The 25,480-nt window shown below is 49.5% G+C and overlaps 1 protein-coding gene across 3 annotated transcripts in view; it reads left to right on the top strand.

Moving 5' to 3' along the window:
* Positions 1-3,325: 3,325 nt before the first annotated feature.
* The window catches only part of MAP2K5 (mitogen-activated protein kinase kinase 5), a 182,996-nt gene continuing 160,841 nt past the window's right edge, over positions 3,326-25,480 (top strand). For all 3 annotated transcript variants that reach the window (XM_014606136.3, XM_019477698.2, XM_006265731.4), the window contains exons 1-3: positions 3,326-3,463; positions 12,787-12,835; positions 18,610-18,677. In XM_014606136.3, coding sequence (XP_014461622.1) covers positions 3,335-3,463; positions 12,787-12,835; positions 18,610-18,677 — 246 coding nt within the window. In that variant the 5' untranslated portion in view covers positions 3,326-3,334. The remainder of the gene's footprint in view (positions 3,464-12,786; positions 12,836-18,609; positions 18,678-25,480) is intronic.

The following is a 25,480-nucleotide window of genomic DNA, read 5'->3' as shown; positions in this document are numbered from 1 at the left end:
GGATTGGGCCAAAAGAAATCTCATGAGGCTCAACAAGGACAAGTGCGAAGTCTTGCACTTAGGAAGGAACAATCCTGTGCACCGGCGCAGGCTGAGCGTGACGGGCTGGGCAGCAGCTCTGCAGAACAGGACCTGGGGGTGACAGTGGACAAGAAGCTGAACAGGAGCCAGCGGTGTGCCCTGGTTGCCAAGAAGGCGAATGGCATCCTGGGCTGTGCTATTAGGAGAGTTGCCAGCAGGTCAAGGGAAGTGAGGCCACATCTGGAGTCCTGTGTCCAGTTGTGGGCCTCCCAATACAGAAAGGATGTGGACACATTGGAAAGAGTCCAGTGGAGGACAACGAAAATGGTTCAGGGGCTGGGGAACTTCTGAGGAGAGGCTGAGGGAATGGGCCTTATTTAGCCTGCAGAAGAGAAGACCCAGGGGGATTGAATAGCAGCCTTCACCTCCCTGCAGGGGGGCTGCAAAGAGGATGGAGCTGGGCTGTTCTCAGTGGGGGCAGATGAGAGAAGGAGCAATGGGCTCAAGTTGCAGCAAGGGAGGTTGAGGTTGGATATTAGGAAAAACTTTCTAATGAGGAGGGTGGTGAATCACTGGAACGGGTTACCCAGAAAGGTGGTGGACTTTCCATCCTTGGAGATTTTTAAGACCCAGCTTGACAAAGCTTTGACTGGGATGATATAGTTGGGGCTGGTCCTGCTTGGAGCAAGGGGTTGGATTAGATGTGACTGCCTGAGGGCCTTTCTAAGTCTTATTTTTCTACAATTCTCAGTTGTGAACCGGGTGTGGAAGTCAGTATCCTGCAAGCGATGTTAATGCACAGTTGTGCATAGAAGGTTATTTATGCACAGTTGGGCGTGACGTGCAGGGACCTGTCATTGCTTTGGTGTTGATGTGTTGGATAGTGGAGACAAGGCAATGCAGCTGTGTGAAGTTGGAGACTTCCAAGGATTTCCAGTCTTTTCTGCCCCTCCTGTGACTGAAGCATAAGAGTTATAGTACGGGACAGATTGCGGACCAGGCAGCAAGTCGGAAATGCCAACCAGAGTGCATCTCCCCAGCAGCACGGGTTACCATCGACACATCCGACCTGTCCGCCATTCTTTGCACTGATTTCACATGTAATTTTTAACCGAGGCCCTTGGGCCCAGGATATTTGAAATACTGTCTGAAATTCTGGAATGAAGCCTGGAATCAAGGACTCCATTTGAGCACAGCTGAGGTCTCCAAAGCAAGTGTAAAGCTTGCTGTGCAGGAGGGAGTTTTCTAACTTGCAGGTGAAGCAGGTGGTTAAAATATGCTAAAGAGATCATACAAATAGAGCAGCGGGGCTGGAAGGGACCTCCGGCGATCACATCTAGTCCAGCCACCCGCCTGAGGCAGGATCAGCCCTGTCCAAACCACCCCGTACGCTCCATCATCCCAACTCTGCCTCAAACAGCCCCGCCACAACACACACCCAACACCCGAACCTGCCACAGGGAAATCGTGTCGCACACACGTGTGTACTAGAGGTGGGCAGGGGGAGACGAAAAGAAGCCAACCTAGAGACAAATTAAAGAGATGTGATGTGATATATGAGAACATGACTGGTATATGATAGATTATGGATACTGGCAACCCCCTCTTAACGCTGTTTCACTATAAGGCTCATTTTAAATTGATACTTGACCCCACTCGGTGCTCAGCGAGTTTCGTCACAGTGCTCCCCGTCGCCATCTTGGGTTGTTAAAAACTTTCCGTTGCGCTTGCCCCTCATGTTGCTGAACACTCGGTTTTTCAGGAACGAAATACGAGTGCTAAGCGGGGGTTGTCTGTATGTTAGATGTTAGAGCAGAGGTTTCCAACCTTTTCTTTTTTTCATTTGCAGACCCCTAAAAAGTTTGCAATGGAGGTGCGGACCCCTTTGAACGGGAAGTGTGGGCATTCATGCATTTCGATTGATCATGGCCATCTTTCGTGGACCGCGTCTGCGGCCCACAGGTTGTAAACCACCGCGTTCGATGATGGATGAACTGTTATCTGATAGATTACAGGGGTGTTGGTTGTAGCCGTGTTGGTCTAAGGACACAGGCAGACAAGGTTCTTTGGATAAATCCGATATCTTTTATTAGACAACTTAAGTAGTTGGAAAAGGATACGATTTTATCATACCATATATCGTACGACAGATTATGAATGTGTTACATGACGGATTATACGAGGGCTGTTCAAAAAGTATCGAGACGGGTGCTGTAGGAAGTCAGATATTTTATTTCCAGGGTTTCGGCTTCATCTCCTTCGAAGTCCGCTCCTTCTGCGGCTGCACACTTCTCCCAGCCTTTCTGCCGCTGGTGGGAGCCCCTCTGATGAGCACTTGGTCGAATCACTAAAAGCTGCTCCGCCGCGTTTTGTTTTATGGTTTCCACGTCACAAAATCTTCTTCCTTTCAAGGCTTTCTTTAGTTGAGGGAAGACAAAAAAGTTGCACCGTATCCCACAAGTGCCGCAGCCTCCTGATATGGCCCCATGCGACCCTTCAATAAAGAAAGGAAGAAGATTTTAACGTGGAAACCACTAAACAAAACGCGGAGCAGCTTTTAGCGATTCCCACAAATTGCTCATCAGAGGGGCTCCCGACAACGGCAGAAAACCTGGGAGAAGCGCGCGGCTGCAGGAGGAGCGGACTTCCAGGGAGATGAAGCCGAAACCCCTGGAAATAAAAATATTTGGTTTCCTACAGTGTCCGTCTGCATACTTCCTGAACAGCCCGTGTCAGGACTGTGCAGGCGAGGCGGTCCTCCCACCGGGGACACGCTTGGTTCCGGACAAGTCGCAACATTGTAACTCGGCACCCATTGTCCCCTAGGAAACAATGTGACAGCTGGGGGAGCCAAGGCCCCAAGCCCTGTTTGCACCAGAAACAACCCAGAATTTGTACTCCATCAACTACAGACGAGTGGCACGGCTACAGGCATGCATTTATGTTGTGAACAGCGGCGCTGCGGGCGTGGAAGGACTCCCTGGAGGTGACTTTGCTGCACCTTTGAAGTGCAGGGCTCTTGCCTGGAGTCGTCTCGGGCTCCGCAGTCCCACCTGCTGCCTGAAAGCAGCGGGCTCGTGCGCGGGCGCGGGCTCAGGCCGTTCCCGGCGGCTCCGGGGGCGCGGCGTGGGCGGAGCGGGTCCCAAGCATCGGGGCCCGGCGGAGGAGGCGGGGAGGGAGCGGGGCGGCCTCCCCCGCGGGCGCCGCCTCCCGCTTTCCGGCGCCGCCGTTTTGATTCCGGAGCAGCGGGGCCGGGGCCGGGGCCGGGGCCGGGCCGGGCCGGGCCGCAGCATGTGAGCCCCGCGGGCCGGGGATGCTCTTCCTGCTCTGCGGCCTGGAGATGGAGAGCCCCGCGCTCGTCATCCGCATCCGCATCCCCGACGGCGGCGCCGTGGACTGGACCGTGCCCTCCGCGCCGCAGCTGCTCTTCAGGGACGTGCTGGTGAGCCACCGCGGGGGCCACTTACCGTGACACCGCGGGTCGTTGCCACTGCGAGTGTGTGCAGTAATGCTGCGCAGTGCTGTGACGCGGCGACGTGTGGTGACACCGCAAGCCGTTATCACGCTGCCGCGTTACGCTTCCAGTTCTTGCCACGCTGCAAGTTGTCGTGGCGCTGCCAAGTGCCGCGCTGCTGCAGCGTGACGTTTCACACGAGCGCGATGCCGCGCGTTATCGTGACGCCACAGATCGGTCTTATGCTGCAAAGCATTGTGACGCCGCACTTTATTGTGACGCCGCACATTATTGTGACGCCACAGTGTGACGCCGTAGCGTGACGCCACACTTTATTGTGACGCCGCACTTTATTGTGATGCCGCAGTGTGATGCCGCAGCGTGACGCCGCACTTTATTGTGACGCCGCACTTTATTGTGACACCACAGTGTGATGCCGCAGCGTGACGCCGCACTTTATTGTGACGCCGCACATTATTGTGATGCCGCAGTGTGACGCCACAGTGTGACACCGCACTTTATTGTGACGCCGCAGTGTGACGCCGCACTTTATTGTGACGCCGCACATTATTGTGATGCCGCAGTGTGACGCCACAGTGTGACACCGCACTTTATTGTGACGCCACAGTGTGACACCGCACTTTATTGTGACGCCGCAGTGTGACGCCGCACTTTATCGTGACTCCGCAAATTACTGTTACATGTCAAATTATTGGGATGCTGCAAATCATTCTTATGCTGCAAAGTATTGTGACGTTGCAGCGTTATGCAGCAAATTACTGTGATGCTGCAGTGTTACGCTTCAAATGATTGACGCCGCAAGTTATTGCGATGTCGCAAATCGTTCTTATGCTGCAAGTTATTGTGACACTGCAAATCGTTCTTATGCTGCAAATTATTCTGATGCTTCTGGGCATTAACGGCTGCTGGGAACCACTTGTTTGCATACAGAGGGGCTTGAAGTTGTGGCCAAAAAATGCTGCTGAAAGGAATCCCTGTTTTTTCCCCCAAAAGCGCTAGGGCTCTGCTCCCCGATGCATGCACTGGTCCCTGCCGTGCTGGAAGTGCGGGGCTGTGTGGTTCAGGAGATGTTGTGTCGCCTGTGGGCAGGCAGATGCCATCAGGCTGCGTGCGCTGCGATTTTGTGGAGCTTCATCAGTGCGTGAGGATGGCGTGAAAGGGGCTGAGGCTGGGTCCCGAGGAGGTTGTCGTGTGTAGTGTGTGCGCTGCCTTAGCTCCGGGTATAACCCCCGGGCTGCCCCTAGCCCAGCTCCTAAGCGTGCACACACACACACATACACATGTCCAGCCTGAGCACCGGGAGCGAGGCAGCCCGTGAGGCAGGTCCAGCACGGGGGGACACAAAAACTGGCACTGTCCAAATTCCCACCGCAGGGTATTTGTGGCTGACGCAGTAGAAATGCTGCTGCTTCGCGGTCAGCCCGTGCCTTGCTTCCAGCTCTCCACACTTTGAGCTCTTCTGCTCCGTTCGATCGGTCCGACAGCGCCCGACCGTGGCGTCCTGGCCTGGGGATGACGGGGAATGGCTTGTTTGGTTAGGTTGTGATGCCAGCGGGGCCTAGTGGTTTCAGATCTGAGACCCGCCGGCGTATGCATCCCAGCACCTCTGAACGGGGTTACTTGCAGTGGGCAGAAGCGCTGTGAGAAGATCAGATCCGAGAGGGGCAGGAACACGAGGCCAAGGGCCAGAGCGCTGGATCCTTTGTGAGGAGTACAGTCCAATTGAGCTGTCTCGGGAGCCTGGGCATCGTCCTGCGCAGCTCAAGGGTTTCTGGGGTGTCCAGTGTCCAGCAATGGAGAACCCTGAAGAGCACCGGGAGTCATCAACATGCACTGTGGTCTGCAATGTGGAGGTGGCACTGCACCGCGGGGATGAAATCACCCCAGGAGTCCAGGGAGAAAACCGCAGAGGAGCCCTCCCTCCCTCCCTCCCACCCAGCCAGGTAAGGGCTGTCTCTGTTCCTGTTGTGTTTAGGGCCTGCCAGACAAACCAGAGCCCGGGGGCAGGCAGAGGCCACGTCTGCCTTCATTTGCAGATGCAGGATCCTGCCTTCTCCCTCCATATCTGGCCGTGGCATGCATGTTACTCCCAGCTGTCACTTGGGAAACCCTTGCTTTCCTTGAACAAAACAATGCACAAACAAATGGCAGGAATTATGTGCTGAAAGACCGGTGTTAATTCCCACTTCCCCTCTCTCAAGGCGATGTTGAGACAACCAGGAGCATCTCCCTGCAGGCAGTTCACTTTGACCTTTTCTTTACTCCTTTTATCTGAAGCGGTTTAGGAGAACTTACGTGACGCAGACTTTCCAAGCATACCTCCGTGTTTCTGGCCGGCCATGCTTCCCTCTCCCTGCAGCACACATGACCGTTCCCTGGCAGGTGCTGACTTGCTCCTCGGTCAGCAGGGGATGAAATGCAGCCGGCGTAGGCGCTGTCGGGCTCCCACAGAGGCCTAGGACAGATGAGTCCTCTTCCCATCAGAAATTTGAAGCTGGCCGGTCTCCTGCAGTGCGATGTCAGCCTGAGAGACGGTGGAGGAGCACCATGAAAGCGAAATGAGGGGCCACGTGGGTGCCTTCCTGCAACAAAACAGTTGCCCTCTGTACTGCTTTAGAAAAGCTGCGCTCTGATCCAGCACAGCAACTTCATCATTTCTGGCTTTGGGGTCCAGCAGGAGAGCGCTTTCAGGAAATGAAGCCCTTGAGAGAAAACCTTCAATTTAAAGCCTGGAGCGATGTGGGCAGTTCAAGGGGAGACGCTTCATATTTAGGGTTTTTTTCAGCCTTGACAGAACAACTGATCCACTGTTTCTTTCATTTAAGGGACATCTCAGCAAATGCATCTGAGTCTCCCACCCAGGCATCATCCATCCCAGGGTTCAGGGTTCATCTAGTTGGAAGAAGAGGATGCAGGAGGATCTGCTGATGGGGATACACCGGGACTTCAGCCCCCTCCTGGTACTCAAGCATGAGATTTAGGAGCCGGACGTCTGGTCCCAGGCCGCTGCAGTGATCAGGGAGTGAGAGGAGCATGAGGCGGTGAATGACCTTGCATCCAGCCATGGCTGTGTGAGCGAAGAGCAAGGTGACAGCCAGGAGCAGACAACGATGTTCGTATGAGAGGCTGTGGGGCGTTGGGCCAGCAGGAGCCAGGTCGAAACTAGCTTAGCAAAGGCTTTAATGGAGAGCCACCGACAGCGCTCATCTGGCTTTTCCCATCTACCACATCACGCTGCCCAGGGTCTCGGGTTAGCCGGGGTGCGAAGGAGGTGGCTGTGGTCTGGTTACCCTTACTGCTTCCCTCTCCGGCATGGCTGATGGCGTGTGGAGAAGTTCCCTGATCAGGACCACTTGCTTTTCATCCAACCTGCCAGAGCTCCCTGTGTGCATGTCCAAACCTACCTGGGATGGCAGAGTTTCACTTCTGTTCACTAGTTGAAGCTGTGTGGTTCGAAATGCAGAACACGATCCCTATAGCTAGGGCAAAGAGGTGCTGCCTCTCCACGGCCGCCATGCATTGCGCGTGGACTCTCGTCTCGGGTGCTCTGCGGAGCTCTCTCTGTTCACTTCTGCCTGGAAGCAGTTGCAGCACCAGCTCTTCCTGCAGTTCAGTGCTCGACAGATGTGAGCTGTGATCGAGCAGAAGCGCTCCAGTTCACTGCAACGTGAGGGTGAACCAGCTTGGGCAGCAGAAGTGGTTGCCTTTGATCATCGCCTTAATCAGACCTACTGCAAGGTTTTGGATCTCAGCATCCTCTGTTGTATTAAGTAGTCTGGCAGCCATGACAAGTGCTGCGCGCTCAACCATTGCTTTGGACACTGGATTGCTTCTAGTCGCAACCCCAGAAGGGAGACTGATTTGCCCTGTTCAACTAGGAACCAGCGGAGGTGCTTTCAAGGTTTGGTGCTCACCATTGCCACGTTGCAGTCCTCTGGTGTATCCACTTCTGAAGTGTGACCTGTTCAGAGCAGGAGCAAGAAGCATTAATAAATTCTTAACTATGTCAATACCCTGGTCTGTCTGGGTGTGTTTAATGAGCAAGCCGGGTCAGTACGTTCCTTTTTATGTGGTTATCGCTGCCCCAGCACTTAACAAATGACTGAAGCCTCTTCTAGCCGCAAGAGCACAGTAGGCCCAGCTGGCGACATTACCGCAGCAAGGGGATGGGTGACGAAGCCTGGATTGGGACAGCGTCCTTGTGAAGTAGCAGTGATCTTCACCCAGGCCATGGACAGGGTGAAGGGTAAGCAGCAGAGGAGATGCACTTTGGTTGGAGGATGTCATGTTCCCCCAGGGTGGGTTTGATTTAAATCACTGGTCAGGAAGTCTCCATTTAATCATTGTTTTCTACAAAGAGTGCATTCTTCTCGTTTGATATCCGTTATTCGTTTAACTTCTTGGAAATTTGCACTTTTAGAGAGAGATGAGGGCTTGGCTGTGTGTACGCAAACGTGCAGAGACAAGAGAGCTGAGGGGTGGGTAATCGGGTCTGTTCTCTCTCATCTCCATATCCTGCTGTTAACAAGGATGTGATCTCTGGAGACGACAAAATCTCCCTCTGCCGGAAGAAGGGCATTTTTGCCTGAAAGCTTGCAAAGAACAATTTTTCCAACTACTTAGTTGGTCTCAGAAAAGATATCGCATCTACCCAAAGAGCCTTGTCTGCCTGTGATCTCTGGAGACACAAATCCACGGTTTGAGAACTGAAACTCAGCATCACATTGATGCTAAATGGGATTTTCTAGAGGGAGCACCGAGTCCCTTTGGGTAGAGCAGTTTTCTTTCATCTTTACTAATCTATAGAGGAGCCTCTGGGAACCCCAGGAGATCGGGCTCCTAACCTAGTCTATGGCCTGTTGTGACCTATTTATAAAACATTTCTAAAAAAGGTTACATGAATATATTGCCTCAAATAGTATATAACTAGAAGTTATAATCCCTATCCCATGATGATATCTGTGAGGTCCAACATATCTTAAATTAAAGCTGTCTTTATATAGTTTTTTTTAATAAAAGCATCTTAGCAGAAAATTTGATTAAATAAAATCGAATATAAATAAAAACATCCCATGTTTTAATATATATTTATTTAAATGGTTGATTTTTTGCTACCCTGCTTTCCCCTTCTTCCCCGTGTCCCTTCTGGTCCAGGATGTGGGAATATGATGCATCTCTCTCTCTCTCTGCACCTGTCACCATCTGGAGCAGATTTGGGTTGCCCATAGCATGGCCATGAATCAAATCAGCACAGCTGTTTGGCCCCAAATATCCTTCCCTCCCCGCTTCCTCCCCTTGGGTTTGCGGAGTACAGCCTGCTCCGGTGACCCAGATAGGGACATACGTACTGCAAATGTGCGTAGGCAGCACCGTCGTATCTCAGCTTGTCCAGAAGCCTGAACCTTTGAGGATGTAGTTAGAAACAGCAGAGCACCAAGGGATGTTCCCTTTGCTTTGCCTGAGTTGCTGCAGCCTCAGGGAAACCGCGGTCGCTCGAGGAAAGCCGAGTTATCCTTGTGGGCATCCCTGACTATGCTTGAGCTGGGGTAAGAGAGGTGAGGGTGTACCTCGAGTGTGCACCCTCAACACAAGGGAGCTGTCGAGATGCACCTCTAGGCGTGGCACACATGGAAATGCCATCAGGCTGGTGAGCACTGGGTGCTGTGGGAGCTTTTAATTTTTTTAAAAGGGGGTGATTTTTTTTGACAAGTTAACATCTTGGGGACCTAAAGCATTTTGCAAACATGTGGGAATCGAGCCTTGCTGTATTGCAGCAGGTAGGCAAGAGCACAGCCACACCTTGTTGCATGGGGAGGGAAACTGAGGCACAAAACTGCCCAATGTCTGGCCCAAGGGCATATAGTGACCCCCCGGGGGTAGTGGGGTTATGGTCCGGGAGTTGTAACATGCAGTACACTGCTCTGCACACACAGATACGTCCCCATTAGGTTTCATATTCAATTGCTCAAATCCTGGCTGAGGGTTTCCTCTGGGCAGAGCTCTGATCATTAACCAAGTGGCGTGTAGCAGATCCGCAGGGTTAAGAGGTTACCTAAACTGTGCTTGTCCCTTAGATGTGGGACCGTGCACGTGTGTAAAATGGGGCATGTACGCAAGGTCGTGGGTTGCATTCTTGCAAAGGTGAGGGTTTGCAACGCAGCCGGGGGGCTGCAGTGCCAGTCCGCTCCCGTCATCGCTGCAGCTTTGACACCAAACGGCTCCACTTCTCCAGTCAGCTACACGAGACTGCCGACGTGCTCCAGGACAGAGAAGTGACGCTTGTCCTTCGTTCACCAACCTGCTGTGAATAAAGAGGGCCGTGAACTGCCCCGATAACTGGGAAGAGTTGGGGTCTCCGTGCCGATCATTGGACGTTTCCTCTGTATATCCAGCTCCAGGCTTTGAGGTTATCAATGACCGGATCTGTTTTAAGGATCTTTCATCGGGTTGCCATGACTGGCTGATTTGTCTGTCTTTGTTAATCTGGATCATACCCTTTGCCCCAGGGCTTGAGCGCCTGGAGGGCTGGTAGAAAAGGGCCTAAAGCTCCTTTGGCGCTGATGTGAATTCCTGCACGGAGCTGCACCTCCCAGCAAGGAGAGTGAGTCCAGGGAGCGGCAGCAATGCATGCACTGCGGTTAAAAAGGCATGGTTTGAAAGTTTCAGCTTCCTTGTCACCAAGATGCAAATGGTTTTACCATCTGACTGCAGATCAGCTTTGATAGATTTCCTTTTTCATCTACCATTACCTGCATCTTTCTTCTCTCTTCCCTGTTAATGGCCCTCTGCTTTGTTAGATAACGCATTAGTTATTCTCGGTCATTGATCTCTTGTTGTCTGCACGAGTTGCAGGAGTTTATGGTTTGTGACCTCTGCCGGGTCTCTGTGCGAACGTCACCGACGATGAGAGCCTGCTGGAAGTTCGGCTGGCATTATGGTGTGTTAGTGAAGGGTCCCCCAGGTGTCCACGTACATCGGTGCTTCCGCACAACAGGTGAAAAGACATTCTGGACACCAGATTGGTTTCACGATTAGATCTTCAAAAATGTTGGTGTTTTCGTTTGGTCCGATTCAGCAACAAGATCGGGTGCTGGACGGAGCCGAATCGGTTCCTGTTTAATTTGTCACAAAGCTGGGTGGTGGTATGTTTTACTCGTGCTGTCCTGAGCTTCCTGAATTTGGATGATCTCGCCTCTTTTTTTTCCACATCCTACTGCATTGTACACTCGGGCGTTGGCAGGTCTCTCGGGCGGCCTCAGAGTTGTTGGCAGCTCTGGGGTGTGGGCGTCTCTCACCGACTGCGCCTTCCCACCTCTCCCGGATTTGTGCAGCAAAATCCACGTGAACTTCTAGGTCCGTTGCCTGCAAACTTCTGCACGCGCGGGCTCCTCTTAGTTTACCAGTAGGTTTATTTACCAATTAAAGCAAACTCAATTGAATGTTGCTATGCAGGGACTCACACTGTTTAACTAAATGGATATTAAAACACTGTTAGTTAAACCAGGGGAAGTGTTATGTTTGGAGAAGGTCTTATTTCCTTGCATAGAGTTTGTATAGTTAGACTGTCATCTCTTCGAGACAGAAGCTACATCTTTTTTTACTATTGTGCCAAGCACCTGCAGGGCTCTAGAAATAATTAAGCCCAAAGACTTCCATTAATACTACATTGAGTTTTGCATTGCCTAAATATTTGTGATTTTCTTTCTTTGGTTGTTCAACGTTATGCTTTCCATGGATTTATTAAGTTACCTGCATTGTGCATCCTTTGTTTTTTTATGCATCTCTTTTGCAACTTAACCTGTAATCTTTTAAGTCGGTTTATTTAAATACATAAGATGAGAAAGCAGGAATAGAAAGTTTTAGAGATGCAATATGGTCCAGTTGACTTTTGGGAAAACTTTTATGGTTGCATTTTCTGCCTTTTCATTACATTCATTCTCTGCATATTGTGTGTTACTTTTTGGTTGAAATACTTAGAGCTAAAAGAGAAACAAACCAAACCCCCCACCCTCTGAAGAAGTGTAAATGTACATACCGTGAGAAATATATTTGCTTTAATTTCTAATCAGCTCCTGACATGGTGAGGGGAAGCTGTTGTGGGATGAGACACCAGGCAGCAGCAAGGGGGAGAAAATCATACTGTGCATTTATGCCGTACTCCAGCATGACCTAGTGCAAGCTTGCAATGGCTCACAACAGCGTATAGGGTATGGGTGAGAGTTAAATTTGAATTGAACTTCCCCTGGTTTTTTGAATGGCTCCTTTGTGTTGTAGAGGTAAGCAAAGCTTCCCATGTTTGGTCTCATGCAAGAAAAGCAGAATGCAATGGCATGCCAACTGCCGATAAAAATACTTGACACAAAAATGCACTATTTGGAGAAGAAGTGTGCGACACCTGCAGAAATTCCCTGGTTCTCGATTGCATCCTCAGTAGAGAATTTGCTTCTGTCCTAAGAATATTGTAGTGGAAGAAATCTGGGCAAGGGAGCAAGGGCTTTTTCAAACAAAGCAGCCTGTCCTGTGCGGCTAGAAAAGACTTGCACTGTTTGGCTCGTCCAGATAATGTGTTGGGTTAGTTTGGACCGGCTCTGAATGGCAGGACTTGCACTTCCATTCAAACAAAAAATGCTGGCCCCACTGGTTGGGGAGATGCTCTTGCACGTACGTCGGGGCAGCGCTGCAGCGTGAGCCTGCGACACGGCGGCCGGCACATCTCTTGCTCAAAGCTTCCCTGCGCAGCAACTGCAGATCCCAGGTGACTGTCCCCAAACCTGGCCAGATTGGTGGTGGTCTGCTCTTTCCTGAGCAGCAAACGGAGGCACAATCTGAGGCTGGAGGGGGAGGATGAAACCAGAAACTAGAGGCCCCCCTCTTCCAATCGGCCTGCATGGTCTGGGGTGGAAGGACAGAGGGAGGGCTCGTTCTCATGTAGCCTCCTTTTAGGTAGCCTTGAAGCAGTACGCAGGCATCTGCATGCCCCAAGGATAAAATAAACTCTATAAACTGCAAGACCAGGCGGTGCAGAATCGCTGCTCTGAAGTCCGGATCAAGCGATTCAAGGCGCTTATTCCCTCTGCGTGGTGTGTGGGGTGGGGGGGAACAGAAGGAAACCATCATTTCAGACGACTTGGTTTTGTGCTAAATGTTTGTGGTTAGGGGTTTGAGGCGTAGGGTCCCGAAGATTTTTTGAATTTTATTTTCAAGGAGCAGCTCGTTTGAATTTTCACTCTGAAACATCTTGAGTGCTTCCCAATAACATATGACTAATTCTGTCCTGTATCGTTGTTTAGGATGTCATCGGCCAAGTTTTGCCTGATGCAACCACAACGGCATTTGAATGTAAGTATGGCTTGTAAATCCTGTCTCGAGTGTGTCTGGTCCAGGCTCCTCCGCACGCATTATGGAGTTGTCGTTTTTTAAATAAATAATGCTTACATACATTATATGTTACAGTTAAATATTTATGCATTAATGCAAGTTTAATGTTGAAACACAGCTAAGTCATATTTTATTATTTAATCACATCTTGAGTGAGCATATTTCTACAATAAAGCTTTAATTACCAGCGTGACCTTCTCATGCTCTTACTCCTCTCAGCAGTTGCATTGCTTGAATTAAGTGAAAAGTGCTTGTAGGTCTGTGATGGTTGCTTGACATATTAACCCTCGGTTTAAGAAAAAACAAAAGAGCTGCAAATTGGAGATTTTAAGAGAAATATGGTACCGAGTATAGCGCAGTACCTGTCCGGGCAGCCTAGGAAGTTGCCGTATTGAAATCCCAGCTCAGGTATGTTAGGGCCTTTCCTTTGCGAGTCAGCTGACTCTTTATTTGACAGGCCTTTCTTTTCTAGTAGAAAAGCGGCTCTCTTCATATTTCAACATCCTCCGCAGGTTGCCGAGACAGTCGAAGAACAAATGCTTGCTGATAGCTTGTCACATTTAGTCTCATCCGTGAGCAGACGCTCCCTCCTCTCGCGCGCGACGAGCAGTGTCGGAAGGTGTCTTGTGCGCAGGGCACGTCCGGCAGTAGCGGGGTGACTGCCTCTAGCTTCAGGTCGGTCATTTCCTCGCGTCTGCAAAGGCGACACGGTTGCGAGGCTAGACTGGGAAGTGTGGTACAGGGGTTGAAGTCCTGATGCCTCCTGATTCAGAGCATGGGCATTATTTAAATAACAAAATCGGAGGTCTGAGAGAGGAGTGGCTCTGATGAGCACTGGAGCCTGTGCTTTCCTTGCTCTAACGAACTAGGGAAGCTCTAAAAATGCAGCAAAATTGCCCCCACCTCAACCTCTCCTGCCATAGATTAAATCCTCAAGAGATGCCGTGTTTCTAGTTTTCTGTCCTTCCTACGGGAGTCAGGTAGCTTGCCTTTCATCTATATTCTCCCTATTTCTTGGTGACGGTGAGAGCCAAGTGCAGTTCTTTGCAGAGCAGGGACGAGAGTCGTGGGGAAACACGCCTTCCTTAATTATTGGGCGGCACGTTGACCAGCTGCAGGGAGCCACCGATATCTGAGGAATGAATGACTTGCGTCGCCTCCAAACTCCAGGTTGCATTTGTCCATATTTCACCTGTACCTAATGTGGACGAATAAGCTGCAGTACTGCTGCGATTGAAGTCTGTCATCAAGTTCTCGTCGGAGCCCTAGCTGCAGATTTGTCTGTTTTATTAGCCCTCTTTGCATCCTGTTCATCGCTGTGGCTCTTGTCACCGTGTTTTCCCGAGAAGAACCGGCAGCGAAGGGCTCCGGTCCTTGTATGCCACTAGGAATAAGACCGAAGGCTGTAGCTTCCCCGAGGGCAAGGAGCCGTCCCTTCGCTCGGGTCTAATACTTATTTGATGAGTGTTGCGTGTGCAGTTTGTGCTAGAGGGAAGATTCCCCCTGTTTTCTGCACGAGGCCTTTCCCTAGCCGAGATGGGGCTACAAAAAGAGCTGTAGCGGGCTGGACCTGGCCTGCGAGCGGCGATACTGGAGGCAGGGCTCTTCTTCGCTCTCCATCATTTGATCCAAGGCCTGGGAGGCTGGCGGCACCCCTGCTTCGTGAGCCCTCGACTGCTGTGTGTAGCGTCTGAGTTCATGTTGATGGTTTCATTAATCAGATACCCGGCACCGATGATCGGGGTTTGTTAACCTCACTTCCCCTGCCGGGGACATTTATCCGGCCCCGAGTCAAAGCTAGGACTTCCTGCAAGGACCTGAGCAAAACAGGGCTGCAGGCCTTGCCGTTTCGTTTATGATTTGTTATCCCCCCCATCACACGCTCACACATCTCCCTCATCTCACATTAGCTTTGTTTGAACTTCATGCACCACTAATAGTCACTGCAATCAGATCAGTAGCCCATATTAATGGGACCATGTGTAGAACTTTCCTGGAAATTCGTATTTCATTGAGTCCTCTAACATCTGCTGCTGCGCTTTCAGCTCGTGTCTCTCGTCTGCCATTTACATCTGCACAGAACAATTCCCCCTGCCATTTCACTGGCAGCTAAAATATGCTATGTATATTGATGCTGGATTTCCTGGTTACTCTCTCCATATCAAACGCCTCCATTTTCCTGGCTCGAAGCTTTGTTCTCACCTGCTCGATGACTTTCTCGGAGGCGGATAATTGCCATCACGCGCGGTCTCTCCCACTGCCTGGTTAGTTATTGCTATCTGCAGCGTGTCTCCTGCCGGTGGCCCCGACGCGGGTTTCACCGTTGCGTTCCACGTGGCGACAAATAAAATCCCGAGCGGCATATGGCCGGTTATGATCCTTTTATCCAAACGCTGCCATTTTGTATATTTGTGACACGCTGCAGATTTTGCGAAGATTGCTTCATAATATTTGTTTACCATCTGCTGCACGCTATTTGGTGTCTTGCTAGGATTTCTTCCTCCATTTTCAGTGACATTAGCAAAATCCAGCCAGTACATAGGCTTTTTGGTTCTACTTTTGCTTCTCTAATGTGCTGGAAAATCATATAGCTGTGCTCTAGGCAAGTGGAGAAGCCTGGAAATCTTTCTGAACCGGCATATCGGATAGAGCCAGTTTGGGGGCTATAGCTAGTTATGTTCTGGTGGGGTGGACGGCAAAGAGCCTGTGCACTTCACATGAGAAGTGTAGTCTCTGATTTTTATTTAAAAAAAATAAATCAATGCTCCTGATTTGTTTTATGCTCGTTGTCTTTGAATGCCAGGTAATTATCTGTCTTTCCTCGGCGTCTGCAGTGTTCCTGTTCCCTTCATAGTCTCGAGGAGGTCTATCTAGCATTAGAAGCGAATCCTGCCTGATCTTGGGGCTACTAGGGTGTTTTCCAAATGGGCTATCAGACTCATTTTTCCTCTATTTGTCACTGCAATTTTTTCCTCTCAAGTCAGGCTTGTTCGCAGTGCTGGCCTCTGCCCCTTTCTCTCTTTAAATACTTTTTTCCTGGTCTATTTTTGTCCCTTTATTACCTCTGTTCCCAGCGTTTTCTTTGTGGCCACTATTCTAACAGCGGCTTCTCTCTCGCTGGCACAGCTACAGTTTTGTTCTCAGCCAAATAGCATGTCAACCCCTCCCCTTTGCCTCTAATGTTTTCAGGCAAGGAAACATTCAGTCTCATCTCACTAACTCTTCCTAATCTTTTCATCATTCATGACTTGCTGGCTGCAGGCTGGTAACCCTAGCGAGTATTTTTAGCAACCTGGCAGCATACCAGTTAAATTTCCAGGCATCAGCTCTGTTGCAGAAGGTGGTGGTGCCATCCTTTCAACAGCCATCTTGCCAGTGACGGGTGCTTCTGCTCCACTAAATACATGCATTCGAGCCCCGCCGGTGTTTTCGGTTGCACACTTTTCCTCTTACTCATTTAACGCTCTTTCTTCTTTTTTTCCCCGCTTTTGGAGTTGCTGTCCCTCCAGCTCGTTAAAGCTTTGCAATGATCTTCTTGCATGTCAAAAGCAAGCTGAACAAAGTCCTTTGCCCGGCTGATTTGGATCTGGCCTGGAACGAATGTACGTAATCGTGAGCCGAGGTGATTTTTCACCTGAGGAAAGAGCAGCAAGTTTTGTGTCGTTATGTGCTAAGGCTTTCATGTTAACGGGCAAAAAGGAGTTGAGACCCCCAGATCCCATCAACTTCCAGTGAGAGCCACGTGCCTCAGTTTCTTGAATGATAGCAAAGCAGGGCTGGAAAGGGCCTTAAGAGGTCATTTAGTCCAACCTGTGCCTGAGGCAGGATCATCTCTATCCAAACCATCCTATATCAATTCATTGTCTAGCGTGGTGCAACACAAGACAAAACACCCTAACCGTCCGCAGGTAAAGCCGGGGGGAAATGGTGCCGCTGTAAAGGTTGTTAAAAATACACTTGAGATCCCAGGTCTCTACCATACCCTGCCACTGCAGAGGACGGCAAAACCCCTGCAGTCTGCACCAGTCTGACCATGGGGTGAAACTCCTTCCTGACCCCAATCTGTCTGATCCCGGGCAGAGGGCCAAGACCCTCTTGCCAGGAACTCCAGGTTTTAAGTCCCAGCGGCACAGCCCAGCCCCCATCCCCAGCCTGGGCTGCATCAACACCCACTTTTGAGGAAGTGTTTAAAAAAAAATCACTGCAACAAAAAAGCAACCCCTGTGACACACACAGTAGCAGGAGGGGGGAAAAAAATGCTTTCCCAGTCCCATGCATGTGTATCCCAGAAATGCTGCATATGTGAGCTGCCTGCAACGGGCATCACCAGCCTAAAACGATGCATTCATTTGATACTGCCACCCTTAAGCTTCTTTGGCTAAAAACAGTTGTAAAAGGCCACCAGACCTGGTGGGAAAGTCTAGTTTGCAAACCTGGGGAAATACGTGCCAAAGGAACGCTGTATCTTCAAAGTACCAACTTCAGCGTCGCTTACATTGCGGCAATCAGAAATGGGGGAAAAAACAGCAAAAAGGGAAATTAGTTTTAAAAAAAATAAAGCCCAACCCACCGTTTTGCTTTGGATTGAGAGAAGGGCCTTCCAGCGTGTCTGGTTACTGCGTAGCTCCGTGTGCGGTAGCGGCTGAGCGTTCCCAGCCGTTAGCCGAGATCAGAAGACGCATTCCTACGTTAGATCTTAATTAGTGTTTTAAAATGCTTTGCTGTGCTGAAGCCCTGCTGCACCTTCTTGTGTTTTCCTGTCTCCCCAGTGCAACCGCAGCATCTTTCCTTACGGCACAAGGTACGTCGCGCCGGTGCCCGAGTGCCGGTTCCAGAGCTGCGACCACGTTGCATTGCTGTCCGGGCACCGTGCGCTCTCTTCACCCACGTTCACGCAGTGCTTAAATCTGTACACTACATTTGGTGCTCGCCTAAACTGATGGGCATGTAAATAGGGACATATTTGATGCTACTGTATTATTATGCATGGTAGAAACCTGTGCCTTGCTGTCAGGGAGCTGCAAGAAGGGAAGAGAGTAACAGGACCCATGAGCGTGCGGGGGGAAGGAATAAGCTGAAGCACACGGGGTTTTACAGTAAGAGGAAGGGTGCGTGGTAGAGCAGATTGCACCGTTGGTTTATCTGGTGGACTATCAATAGCTGTGGAAACCAAACTCCATGGTCAAGGGTGTAGACACATTAAGGAACTGCTCCACCTCGCTCTGCATTTAGTGAGTGTCACCAGAACGACTCGGTGCACTCGTGTAAGGAGTAATCTGCTGTGCCGAAGTCTCTGATTTCATGGAGAGAGTCTGATAGCATCGTAAACTGCACGAGAGCAAAGTTTTACGTGCTTTGTTCATGGCCCCTGTCTTCCGATGTGCTGATCGCCTCTGTGAGTGTCCAGGAGGCTGTTAGTAAACCCGGCCGGCGCAGGAGCATCCTTCTGCCCTCCTCTTCCTCTTGACGCTGGAGATCCTTCGGGTCCTGGGTCTTGCTGCCTGTGTTTGTGCCACCTTACATTTCCAAGTTCCAGGCGGCGAGGACGATACGTGCAGTCGTGTCAGGGTTATTTATATAATTGCCGAACTTTCTGCTTATTTGTGTTGGTTTGGAAATGGTCAGTTGTTCGCGTTAAATAAGCAAGCAACGTTTGGCTCGTCAAAATTCAAAAAGTAAATGTCTTGCTTCATTTTTAATAAACGTTATACTTTTTTTCCTCCCCCGCTTCCCAGATGAAGATGAGGATGGTGATCGGATTACTGTTCGAAGCGATGAAGAAATGAAAGCCATGCTGTCTTACGTAGGTATACTGTAACAAACGGTGACGTTTTCACGCTCATCCGTTGTGCTGTGTTTTTGTGCACTTGTCTGCTTGTATCAACGCGCTGAAGTAAGCTATAGTGTTCATAATATATTCTTTTAATATATTTAGGTATTTTGAAAAAAAAAATCACATGTGAGAGTTGTGGGTGTGCTTCACAATTTTAAAAAGACTTGTACACTTACTGATCATATGATGAACATTAAGAATAATGCATCTTAATGACTTTTGCATTAGGTATAGTGCAGGCTAAATGGACTATCAATTTCTTGTATTTTTTATGCAGTACTTAAAGTAACGGCTCATTAAAAATGAACCCCTGGGCTCTAAAAATTTTTCAAAATCTACTTTCATCTGGAGACTATTTTACCCCTCCTAACAGAAGAGTTACATTGTAGCTGCAGGCTCAATATGCATAGAAGATTTAAAGATAGACATTCTGGGGGGTTTTTTTATATCTACAAAATGTGAAAACACAGAGTTACTTATTGAATGGAAATAATTTGAATATGGCTAAAAGACTTATCTTTCCTATTGCAAATGTAACTGAAAAACTCCATTTAACATTTACTTTCAAAGGAAATGGATAAACATGAAAATAACTGATGTTTTTTATGAATATTTTCTTCTAAGTTGGGGATCGAGCGGGAGCTTCTCCTAAAACGCACTTTTCTGGCAAAAGATTTATTTTATATTCCGTTTTATTTGTTAGCTTTGAACACGGCTCAATCAACTGCCGTGAACTGCTGACCTACCCGTCATCCGAGTGAAGATGCTTCTTGTGCGGGCTGTAATGTGTTTTAGCTTTGTTTGGCTCTTAAAAACGTACAGGTTGCTCTTTGTGGTTCCCAAGGCTTGCATTAGATGGCAGCTACTTTTCCTAAGGTGGAGGAGGCGTGTCTCTACCTGTCCTTTGTGACTATAAAATATTTACTAGCTAAAGTGCCTTATCTTCTCCAGAGGTGTTAAAAAGGAACAAAAACTGAGTGTGAATTTGAATAGACGGTCTTGTAAAGTACTGATAGATGTTCCCCCGCTGCATTTTGTGACGGTGTGCGTGGTGTGATGAGAGACGAGCTCTTGCACAGTCGTGCAATGTCTTATTTCTTTGCTATTCCCATCGCCTCTTGCTTGGCTCAGGAGCTGGCGAGTCCAGCGTGCTCAGCTCTGCCAACCCGCGGCACGCAGGACCTGCCCCACGATACAATTCCCGGACAAGGGACAGAGGTGGAACCGCTGGGTCGGCGTGACCGGCAGTACTCGGCACTAGCAACCTACCTGTTGGCAAGCTCTTGCACACTTTGTGGCAAGGAGAGTTAAAAGTTCAGATTCAAGTTACCGCTCCAGTCCAGCGTCCCCTGTATTTGAAGGGTCTTCGCAGCCGCATCGCTTCGAGAAACGGTCGTCGGGTGGTTCTGCCTGCTTTTATAACAAAATATATAACGTGCGTAGAACTGTTTATAGCAAAGGAAGTGCAGAGTGAAACGGCTTTGCAGTCTTTCCCTACCTCGGGCTCCCGGGGGTGCCCAGAGCGGGGGAGATGCCTCCATAAGGACTCCAGTATTGGCTTTGATTAGGGAATCGAATGGTCAGGGGAACTTTCCCAACATACGTACATCGGGGTGTGCAAAGGACAGCAGGGGTGTACGTCTGTTCACCAGAGCGCCCCAAGGGATGACAAGATCGAATGGTCACAAACTCCTCCAAAATCATTTTAGGCTGGACATAAGGAAAAACTTCTTTACTGTCCGAGCCCCCAGGCCTGGAACAGACTCCTCCACCTACTCTGGACTCCTTTAAGAAGTATTTGGACGCCTCTCTTGCTGGGATCCTTTGACCCCAGCTGACTTCCTGCCCCTGGGGCGGGGGGCTGGACTTGATGATCTCCCGAGGTCCCTTCCAGCCCTAACGTCTATGAATCTATAAATGACTGCAGAGCCTGGAACTTGTGTTGGGTTTGATACAAATTTCAGGGCAAAGATTTTATATCAATAATAAGGTTCATATCGGCAAAGGATTTGGGTGGAAGGGAGGCACTTCAGGCCAAGGGAGCGGCCTTGAAAACACCTGCCTAACTCCTTAGGCATCTAAGGATGCCTGGGTTTTTATCAGTGAAACTCCCTAGGCCTTAAAGTTTTGTTTTTGGGCATGCCCCGAGCTGCTGCCGTCTTGCCAGGGCTGAGCACGTGGCCTCATGTTTGCTACCCGTGCTTCATCAGGATCCTCAGCCTGCGTTCCCCTGCCGTAGTCCCCCGAGGGCCCGGTTCAGTAGGCATGCTCGGCTCTGCTCTGCATACCCTAGTTTGAGCTTCTTCGCTTAAGAGAACATACGAAGAAAAAAATTGTAATAAATTATCCTTTAAGAATTGTAAAGTCATTTTGTTTCCATGGAAACTTTATATCTATTGAAGGAATTCTGCAACCAAGCGGTGTTAACAATACTCTTGTGATAACTCTGCATGTTCAGTTATGAACTTGCGGCAATCAACAATCTGTTTTTACAGCCTTTTATTTCAATTTACTGTTCGGGCAGGGACGGGGCCAGGTCTTTTTCTTTGATGTGGCTGTCTGAAGAACCCTATGCAAAGCTTCTCTTTGTCAACATGCGAAATGTTTTTATTGTGGGGAGCGGCGGGGAAGTATTGCAAACCAATGTATTGTGATCATTGCTAATTAAACAATGTCAAACATTCTTTTGATATAGCCTTGGCAATTTTTAAATGGCCTTTTCTTCCAGTGATTTATGATATTCTCCAAGAAGCTTAAAGCAAAGAACATGTCTTTTTCCTACGGTTCAGTATTTTGACATTGCTCAAAATACCAAAGGGCTTTTTCTTCCGCTTTCTATTGAGCGCAAGCCGGCTGAGAACACAGTTCAGTACTAGGACTTGCCTGGAAAGCACCAAATGGGCAGCATCGTCATCTTATTTGGTACCCCTACAACTGCAATAGTAATAAACCTTTAAAATGGTCCGCCTTCCTACATCTGCATTATAGCTTTGATCCTCCGCGTTTTAATGACTTTGGAGTTTCCCCGTATTAACAGATGGATGAAATCTGGGTGCAAATCCCAGTATAGGTACCCATAAGTCAACGCAGTTTCAACACCACCCTGGTGATACTCTCTTGATTCCCGTCTTCAAACAGGGTCTTCTACACGGTTGTCCTTAGAGAGCCTAGGTCTGGACAAAACTCAAGTCGGGGTGCACCGATAAAGATTTTCTTGCCTGATACCAATAGCTGATGATTAACCAACCATTTTGGCTGAAGCTGATCCGTCCAATAACTGGTATTTATTAATAGTGCAAGGCACTTTAAACTACTGACATGAGTAAACCTTTTGTTTGTTTGTTTGTTTTGTATTTATAGTGTGTGTGCACGCGCACGCACACACACGCCTCTTGCCTGCTCCGGCCCTTGCTGAGGAAGGCGGTGACCGCCTTATTCCCACACATGTCCTGTAGACATGTCCTGTAGTCTGCCACGGGCTCGAAAGGGGTGCAGGGATCAGACTATGCTCACCAGAGCACTCCGGGCACACGGCCGTAATTATTGGGTACAATGACCATAAAAAGGCCGATAGCCGATAACATCATTTCTCCTTTTATCGGTTTTGATCTGATATCCAACCGATATATCAGTGCACCCCTAAACACAAAACCCCCCAAATTCTCCAAATGAGGGTAGCAGGTAGAAGACTAGAGTAGGACGGGAATCTTTCAACTTAAAGGGTTTGGTTTGATGGGGTTTTTTTGGAAAATACAGATTTGTCAAGATGGAAACTTTCTGCAGAAACGGACCAGACTTTATTGAACTTTATAAACCATTTGTCAAGCCCAGGATGGAATTTCTTGGAAGCTGGGAAGAGAGCGGGGAAGAGCCCAGAAGAGCTCATAGTTCTCTGGAATATGGTGGACTGCAGCGGTCACGTCCCGGGATCGTTCGTGGTGGCCTCGTGGATTCTGGCTGGTTCGTTACAAGTGAAGCAGCTCCATCAGGAGCTGTTGAGTCACCTGGGATGCATAGGACTTGGTTCAGGTCCCTGTCACAAGTCAGGCAGAGCAGGGACACAAACCTAGGTCCGTCCTCTCTGTAACTGCTGGGTTATTCTGGGACACTACACAATTTCAGAACATCTCAGTTTGCTTTCACATCAGCGCCGAAGCACAAGATTGAAACTGCAACATTTTTCATAAAACTGACTTAGAATCATAGAAAATGAGGATTGAAGGGAGCTCAGGAGGTCGCATCTAGTCCAACCCCTGCTCCAGGCAGGACCAGCCCCAACTACATCAGCCCAGCCAAGGCTTTGTCTAGCCAGGTCTTAAAAACTTCCAAGGATGGAGAGTCCACCACCTCTCTGGATAACCTGTTCCAGTGCTTCACTACCCTGCTTATGAGAGAGTTTTTCCTAACATCTAATCTCTGTTTCCCTTGCTGCCACTTGAGCCCATTGCTCCTTCTGTCATCTACCCCCACTGAGACCGGCCCAGCTCCATCCTCTTTGCAACCCCCAGCAGGGAGGTGAAGGCTGCTATGCAATCCCCCTCGGTCTTCTCTTCTTCAGGTTAATAAACCCAGTTCCCACAGCTTTTTTGTTTCCCCCCACCGGACTTCTTTTCCTGCCAGCCCTGCAGATGACATTCTTTGGTAGCTGAATACCTTGGCATTGCGTTCTTCCCAACTGGGTTTTGTACTGCTAAACTTTGAGTACTACTAAACTTTTGTACTACTTGCAAACTGTTTTTTGCACTTCGGAGGTCGGACCTGATGATCTGTTTAGGTCCCTTCCGACCCTAAGTACTATGATACTATATAACTACGCTCTCCAGTTGCATAGTAAGACTTTATTATGTCAGTGATTTATACCAGAGAAGTGAAGGGGCTTTGAGTTTCAGATGCCGATTCACCCACTGGCCATTGTTTGGAGCAACAAAGTTAAATTCTGCAAAACTTCCTCTCACTTGTTTTTTTTAGTCCGGTGGAGACCAGACCATTTAATTGGATACTAGACATTAAATGCTCCAAAGACTTTTAAATGGGATGACAGAGCAATCGGAGAGAGAAGGAAGAGGGACCTGCTTGCACCCACTCCCTTACTTCCAGTGTATCTGAGATCCTCCTGGATGGTGGTTTCCTCTGGAAGCTACGCTGGCCAGACCAGCGCTGTTCCCTGCATCTGGCCATGCCGGAGGGGCCGGCCTGGCTGGGAGTGAGTGGTGGAGGCACTTGCAGGCATGGTTAGGTCTCCAGTTTGGGGGCCAAGCCAGAAACCCGCACCAAACATAATGCCAGGCAGCTGGCTGGCACCTGCAAGCCCAACATTGCCTCTGCAGAGACGACAAGCCCCAGCTGTGCAGCGGAGACGGGCCTGGATTGGAGACGAGGACCAGCTGGAGGTCTTAAAAAGCCCCTGGAACTGAGGCACAGGAGGGATCCGATGGATGGGTGAGGAGCAGTTGAGCTTGGTTATCCTCATCCAAAATGGACCGTTATGGATCCCTGGAGCGCAGCCCGGTGCTTCCAGCTCCAAGGCTGGGCGTGAATGAGACTTCAGAGCGATGTTGAGTGACTGCCGATCTCTTCCAAGGGCCTGCGATGTCACACAGGCTCTACGTCCAGCGGTGTGAGGTGGCGGCGTAGGGGTGGAGGAGCTCCCATTCAGGCCCTTAAGGCCTCACTGCTGATCCAGGGGGCTCGGCGGAGTAAGAGACTGGTAGCTTTGGTGGTTACTTTTCCCTTTGAAGGTTGGACTGCTTGTAGGCTGCACATCATCTCTGGAAAATTTGCATCAAAGTCATGGCAGATGAGGCTGAGCGAGGACTGGAGCACTTTGAGAGGGGAAAAATTGGCTGCCACTGCTCTATTAAGGACGCAAGCCTCCCTCCCGGGCCACCAAGACGTACCGAGCCTCGCCGGGAAGGCAGCTATGCCTCGGTGACGAACAGATTTGGACAAACATTGGCTTGTCCAGTTTTTTTTTTCCTTCCGCCCTCATACAATTGGATCAAGATGACGCTTTCCCACTGGGGCTTTTTTTAGCTTTACTTGATCGTCGCTAATCTTTCTGCGATCCTGTCTTTATTGCCAGTAGGAAAGGATGCTTCTGTTTTTTCCAGCACAGCTTTACAATTGCGACTTTACAGTCTCAAGGTGCAGGCTTCCCACAGAGGTTTCATTTTGTTAGCCGTTGTGAACGTGCAGCTCTCTTCCTTCCCCAGACGTCGTAGGAGTTATGGGACGGCACCTTGCTCCATCCAGCCACTATGCTGCACTCAATACTCTCCTCTGTTGGCTGCTTCAGTGATGCACATGCACGTGCTGGTTTTCCCTTTCTAACAGCCTCTCGCTGTTGTTTGAACTCTTATAGGAGCCTTTGGGGAGCTTTATAGTCTCCGGGACTTGGAATGAATCTTCCATAATCTGAGGAAAATATTGGAGAAAATAAAATTACTTACCCACTGCTCTCGGAAGTGAGGTTGTTATAGCTCAGCGGACATCTCTCTGCCCTCCCTGTGGAGCGAGCGATAACTTTGTTCAGTGCCGTTTGCCTTCTTGGTGCAAGCAAAGAACCAGAAACGCTGTTGGTTAGGAGGTGCCGGCCATCATTTCCAGCTGAGGATGTGCGTATGATATAGCTATCCTAAAATACTGGAGGTGTGAGATTTCCTGTAAGTCGTATGCTCTGGAAACAGCCTGCAGAGAACAGCGCTGTTCAGCTGGGAACAGGTATTCCCGATGAAACCCCTTCTTGGGGCGATTAAGCATTACTAGGCCTGGTA

Source organism: Alligator mississippiensis, chromosome 11 (genome assembly GCF_030867095.1).
Source record: "Alligator mississippiensis isolate rAllMis1 chromosome 11, rAllMis1, whole genome shotgun sequence".
Lineage (NCBI taxonomy): Eukaryota > Metazoa > Chordata > Crocodylia > Alligatoridae > Alligator > Alligator mississippiensis.
The sequence above is the reverse complement of the archived record's forward strand: the minus strand, read 5'-3'. Positions and strand labels throughout refer to the sequence as shown.